Source organism: Lagopus leucura, unplaced genomic scaffold (assembly GCF_019238085.1).
Source record: "Lagopus leucura isolate 7727_CA_CO unplaced genomic scaffold, USGS_WTPT01 Super-Scaffold_100157, whole genome shotgun sequence".
In the NCBI taxonomy this organism is placed as follows: Eukaryota; Metazoa; Chordata; class Aves; order Galliformes; family Phasianidae; genus Lagopus; species Lagopus leucura.
Window position 1 is genome coordinate 43238136 of NW_024962334.1, and position 6831 is coordinate 43244966.

The window sequence follows — 6831 nt, forward strand, 5'->3', positions numbered from 1 at the left end:
ATTAATTTTCATGAAAGTCTATGTGCTGCAAGCTCTTCTGGGGTGGAAATAGCTCTGTTTGTTCCAGACAGCCCATGTGTGAAAGGCTCACTGATGTCCAGAGTTTCTCTTCTTCCTCCCCCTCCCATCCCTCTGACCAACAGGTTACTTTGATGACAGAGATTTCCACCTTCCACAGCCAGCTCATGGACTGGGCAGGACGTATGCCCAAGTGATACAGTAAGCATTCCATCTCCAACAAAAGGGCTGGAGAATTGTTATCCTGCAGTTAGGGGTGCAGGAATGTTTCCCTTCATTTCCAGAGCAAACCTCTCGGAGCTGCTCCCAGCCTCATGTGGGCATTGCAGAGCTGCTTCTCCCACTGATGGAGGTGCTGGTCCGGCTGAGGGACTACAGTGGTGACTGGGGGATATGGAGAAAGGGCCCATCTGTCTCGCTTTTGGGATGGTTAGGGGAAGCCTTGGACATGCCCAGCATGGGAAGTTGCACTGAGGCTGCACAGCTGATTCTGGCTGCATGCAGGAGAAGCAGTGAGATCCAATGAACTGAAATTGCAGCCTCCCCTGCAGCAACCAGCTTAAAATCCATTCCTGGATGCAGACCATGCACAGGCAGTAAATACACCTATATGTTCTGAATAGATCAACCTGTTCAGCTCCTTCTGTACTGCCCCTGACCTACTTGCAGCCTCATTTTCCAGTACAAGTGAGGTCATATTTACACCTTTTCCAATCTATGAGCAATTAGCAAATATTGGGCAGTTTGAACCACACATTGATTTCTTCTTCACTTTTTCATGGAACTATTGAGTGTCACCAAGCCAGGTTCATTACCAAGGGATGAATACTTAATATCACCATTTGCAATGAACCACGTGTTGCAGTCTAAGAAAGACATCAACATGATTTATTTTAATTATATTTATTTCCTGTAATTTTTTATTCATTGAGTCCTTCATCAGCTATTCCACATTTTTGCCGAGGATCAATTTCCAGCTGTAAATCAGTAACAGCATTAGCCTTATGAATACTTGGCTCTCTCCATCTGCCCTTTTAAAGCACCGGCACAACTTCAGCTCTCATCCAAACCTCTGCACTCAGGTGTTAGTGAAAATAACAGCTATTTAAATAGCTCTTTGGCCACCTCCTTTAAAGTCAAGGCCTATTCTGGCAGGTTGGTGATGTTCAACGTACTGCAGTGGGGACATAGATCTTGCCAGAGGTGTTTTAACCCAGTGCTCCACATGGAGCATCTGTGGCAGCCACGTTATGATCCCTGTGAGTCTGCTACCTGTTCTGTGGGTACAGTAATGGATACAAGGGGAATATGGTGACGTGCCCCTCATGCACAAAGTAGCCCAAATCACTACTTTACAACAATCACTTTCACACTTTGTCAGTTGCACCACACTGCAGTGACTGCTGGAACCAATAGCCATTAATTACCTTTGTCAGCTGACATTTCCTTAATTGTCCACAACTTTGCTTTCCATGAACTCACCAGTTTGAGCTGTCAGCACCAGTTTAAAGGCTGCAGCTCTCAGGAAAAATCTTTAGGAAAAATCCAGGTGAGTTAATGGAAAGTGAAGTCACCTGGCTGTGTGGGATTGGTGCACATCCTAGTGTCACCTGCCTTCATTGAGGATTGTAGCAGGAAGGTGCTCAGCCAGCTGCTATTTAATTCATTGGAATTCTTCTATGTCCTTTCCCTAAAATACCCAGAAATGGGGCAGCATGCTGCCTGGAGAGCTGCTGCTCCCTGGACCTTGACCAGAGGCACATTGAGCAGGCAGCACGCAGCACTGCATGGCTGCTGCATCCAGCAGCTCCATGCAGATGTTTGTCGAGCTGTCAGGGCACCAAGAGGGAAATGAATTAATCGGAGGTGCAGAAGGTTAGTTAAATCTTTTCTGGAAGTACTATACAGCCATTAAAATTGCATAGGAAAGTCAATAATAATGGGTAATAAAGTTCTTCTGAGAAATTAAATAGGAGCCCAATTTTTAATGCAGCTTGGCATTCAAAGCAGAGTGTTCCACATCCCAGTACATGATAAACATTTACTAATTAATCCCCACAAACCCTCAGCGAGGTAGATCTCTTCACACCACTGACTCTGTTTAATAAATGGGAACAAGAAGGTACAAGACACATCCTTTGAAGCTGGGGTTATGTATGTCTTTAAACATGGTCTGGGTCCTCAGGAGCCTGCTCAGCACATGTATCTGAACAGCTTTTTGTGAAAAGCCTCAGAGCTGGGATCAGAAGTCAAGGTTTCTTTATGCTCCTTCACATGCCCTGATCACAGCCACATGTTTTGATGTGAATCTTCAGCACAGTCTCTGAAATACTGATATTTTTCTTGTGTTATCACATTACATTGCAGGAATGGTATTTAGAAGAAAAGCCAATGGACTTAAGCCTCAAGCTGTAGGAATTGGCCCACAATGAAGCCACTAATTATGTGCAGAACCAGAGGAACAAGACTCAGGACCAGCTGGAAGCTGCTATTTGCAGAAGATCAGTAAGGATTGTATGGGATGTGGGCTGTCACATAGATGTGGATGCAGATGCGGATGGAACACCTCTCCTATGAGGACAGGCTGAGAGAGCTGGGGCTGTGCAGCCTGGAGAAGGCTCTGGGGAGACCTGAGAGCGGCCTGTCTGTATCTAAAGGGGCTGTAAAAAAGAAGGGGACAGACCCTTTAGCAGGGTCTGTGGTGAGAGAACAAGGGGAAATGGTTTTAAACAAATAGAGAAGAGGTTTAGATTGGATATACGGAAGATTTTTACAATAAGGGTCGTGAAGCACTGGCACAGGGTGCCCAGAGATATGGAGGATTCCCCGGCTTGGAGACATTCAAGGACAGGCTGGACAGGGCTCTGAGCATCTGATAGAGCTGTAGGTGTCCCTGTTCATTGCAGGCAGTTTGATTACATGGCCTTTAAGGATCACTTCCAACTCAACAATTTTATGATTCTGTGATAGTTTTAGAAGTCTATGGATTGTATTTTGGAGGAGTGTTGTTCAAAGCAAATAGTCTATCTTCTGCTTACAGGCTTTGCTGAAAATTACTGTGTAGCTCCCACTACCTCAGCTGAATATGGCTGGATAAGGAAGTACTCTTCCAGCTCATTTCTGGATGAACAGCCCTTCACACAACAAAAGCACTTCAGTTCCCTTAACTCTGCATTGGTGATGAGCTGTCCAGAGAAAGCAGTGTAACTTTTATACCTTCACAAGAATAGCAGCTCAAGAGTTTATCACAATTTTTGATACACCAGAGAGATCACTGCCTTACCTCATGTAATAAAGAACTGAAATAGTCTTTTACTAGCTGTGGGGAGGTTGGTCCCTGCTTAGTGCAGAGCAAGGACTATTTCAGGGAATTAGAAGATTGTTCCCATCCTGCCCATCTTCTTTAATTAATTAACATCACTGGGTAAAACTCCAATTCAGTTGAATTCATTGAGTTGTCCACTGCCTTCAGTGAGGGTAAGGTTTTCCCTAGTATTTTGATCAGACTTTTATAAAGTAGTGTTGAAAAGGATCTCAAGGGCCACCTTATCTCTCCTTTTGCTTGGAGGCAGATCAGCTGCATCTGTGTCACTCCTGATGGATGTTTGGCCCTGAAAGGGCTGCAAGGCTTGGTAGCACCTTGAGCTCTGCTTCCATTTGTACCTGTCTCAAGATGTGAAAAGAAAAAGGGATTTTTTTTTTTTAACAATTCTAACAGGATTTTTGACTGGTTTAAAGGACCAGTGACAATTTTAACTTCTGATGTCTCATGATCCACTAAGGATAAGAACTAATCCTATCCATCACGAGGGAACTTTCCCATGATTAATAGACATTTTTCCCTTTCATCTCTTCTTCTTGAAAGATCTGACACCAAATCATGTCATTCCAGTTCCAATCTGATTTCAGTGGCTGCCCCTAAAGAAGTGATAGTTAAAAGTAATGCTGTTTTTTATCTAGAGGCCTGTCAATCTTTCAGCAGCACCGTACAAAGTGCACAATTCTAATTCTAGTAGTGAGATGCCAACAACAGTGTGGGCAACAAGGGAAGGCATGGAGGCCACAGAGCAACAAGGCAGAATAACTGTAGAGGGGTAAAAGAATTATTCAAGTCTGGGCCTTACAGCAGAGCACATCTATGGGTTGGTTCTGCTTTCAGAATGAAACTGTGCCCATCATTAACTGCCTTGTGTCTGCAGTCCAGTGCCCGTGGAAATTAAATGGGGTCTTTGCTTTGACTCAAGTGAACCTGAATCACACTCATAAATAGAAATACACGGCTCCACATAGATGGGAAATCTGAAATACTCACCTTGTATCCCCTTCAACGACAGGAAACCAGCCCCACATCTGCTCAAAATACATCTGTGATTTAGAATGGCAAACACGGACACAGTTTAACATTCACAGCCCAGGAAGGCCTGGGGTTTTGGAAAGTAAAAGTCTGAAGCAGATGCTTATCAGTTAGGCAATGAGACAGGTGGATTTCCCATGCATTATTTCTCATTCCAGTGTATACCATGCACTAAGCTTTCACAATAAATATTTTTTTTAAGAACCTGCTACAAGGAACAGAATAGCAAATAGCACGATCTGCTGTTGATGTGAAAAAGGGCATTGGGGCTGGGATTCTGCTTTTAACCCTTCAACGAGGACATTATCTCTCAAACACAAACACTTGACAATCTCTACCAGTGAAAGCTATGACAGTCTGTTCAACCAAGCCAGGAACATTAAGTTTCATCCATAGTCACCAACTGCCCTGACACTGAAGGCTCCCAGCTTTGCACATGGGACAAAGCTGATTAATGCTCCAGGAGACCAGCAGTGGGCCACACCAGAGTTTCAAATGGGAACCTTTCCCAGAAGCCATCACTGCCACCTCAATGTCCCGAGAGCATCACTGTGAAGGGAGGAGGAAAGCAGTGGGGCACTGAAGACAGAACTCTTTGCTGCTAGCCAAAGAAACCTTCGCATGCTGCTTCATGAAAAATAGCAACTGCATAGGAATGGGGACCATTGCTGGGACATAACTATGGGGATGCATCCTTAGCATCACTGCAGTGTTTGTAGTTCTCAGCTTCCTCAGGAGTTTGTTAGGTTCCACTGAGAGCTGACAATAGCCTCGTGGGGCAGAGAAAGCTTCTCTTGCTCAGTGCTGTCTAAGGAATAGGTTCCGGAAGGCATTGTTGTAGTTTTTGTTGAAAGCAGTGTAAATGAGGGGATTAAAAAAGGAATTGGAATAGCCTAGCCATAGAAAAATACTCTTCCAAATGGGTGGGATGTCGCAGGAGCAGAGTGGGCTGATGAGCTCCGTGATGAAGAAGGGAATCCAGCAGAGCACGAAGACTCCAATGAGGATGCCCACCATGAGGGCAGCTCTCCTCTCCTTCTGCTCTCTCCACGTGTCTCCGTCTGTCTGGAATGTAACCGTGGCGTGCCGGACAGTGAAGACCATCTGTGGCTGCTGGGCAGCTTCCTTTATCTGCCAAAGACAAACACAAGTCACACTGTATGTGTCTCGGACGGCTGATCCTGCACAGTGGGTATGCAGCCAAGGCACGGGGAAATGCAAGCCATCTACGTCATGCTCAGGTTGGAGTGAGGCTGGGGCTGTGATCCTCTCGTGGGTGACCTGAGCCAATAGGGACATATGTGTGCATAGAATTGCTCACATATCACAAGAAGATTATTTCCCTGCTTATGATTGGATCAGCAAAAGAGGCACACAACCACAAGCCATGCACACAAGTCTTGCTTTCTCCAAACACATCAAGAGTTCTTAATAAGGAAGGTGGGACAGTTAAAATACTTCTCCTTTCCCCTTAAGAAACCTTTACAGTGCACAGTCATCATTCTCAGGATCAACTGACACAACCCAGGAAGGTTTTGCATGGGTAAATCCAGACCCTTCTCAAATTCCATTTGCTCACCAGCTGATCCTCCCAGCTGTGTTGGGATCCCATTCCTTCACACCCTGGGTGCAGCTCAGCCCTGTTGCTCCTAAGAGCTCCCTAGAGCAAAATACAAGCCAGGTGACCTACCTCCAGGGCTTCTGGTGAGACGGGGGTGATGGAGTTGCTCTTCCGAGATCCGATGCGAAACTTGGCCGCCCTGTAGATCTTCCAGTAGACAAACAGCACCACGCACAGGGGCAGGTAGAAGGCCCCGAAGGTGGAGAAGATGGTGTAGGAAGGCTCCTGGCTTACCTGGCATTCCTCACTGTCCTCTGAGTAAGTCTCTCCCCAGCCAAAGAGCAGTGGGGCCAGGGAGATGAAGGCAGAGAGCGCCCAGATAAGCACGATCATGATGTTGGAGATTCGGCGCCGGGTGCGCAGCGTGTACTCCAGGTGCCGGGTGATGGACCAGTAGCGGTCGAGGGCGATGGCAGTGACGTTCCAGATGCTGGCAGTGCAGCACAGAACGTCAAAGGAGATCCACACTTGACAAAGCGAGCGACCCAGCCGCCACCGCCGCCCCGATAATTCGTGCACCAAGCTCAGGGGCATGACGAGGGCTGCCACCATCACGTCGGAGATGGCCATGGATGCCACCAGGTTGTGGGGCACCCGATGAAACGTGCGCACGCGGAAGATGGTGGCCAGGACCAAGCCGTTCCACAGGAAAGTGGCCACCACCAGCATGGCCAGGAGAGTGAGGACAAGCACGCTGAAGACGGAGAGCTGTGCCCTGCCGCCCTCCAGCCCGCCGGATGACCCGCTCCGGTTACTGGCATCCGGCGTCGCACCGCCGAGGCAGCTGATGTTGAGCTGGCGGTCCATGCCACCGCTCTGGGCGCCGGGACTCTTCGGT

At 47.1% G+C, this 6831-nt stretch overlaps 1 protein-coding gene across 1 annotated transcript; it reads right to left on the minus strand.

Annotated features, from left to right (window-relative positions):
• Positions 1-5170: 5170 nt before the first annotated feature.
• HTR5A (5-hydroxytryptamine receptor 5A) lies at positions 5171-6800 on the minus strand. The gene is made up of 2 exons (XM_042889192.1): positions 6063-6800; positions 5171-5503 (listed from the first exon to the last, which is right to left on the minus strand). The coding sequence occupies exons 1-2, from the start codon at positions 6798-6800 to the stop codon at positions 5171-5173; spliced, it is 1071 nt and encodes a 356-aa protein (XP_042745126.1).
• Between the last annotated feature and the right edge of the window lie 31 nt (positions 6801-6831).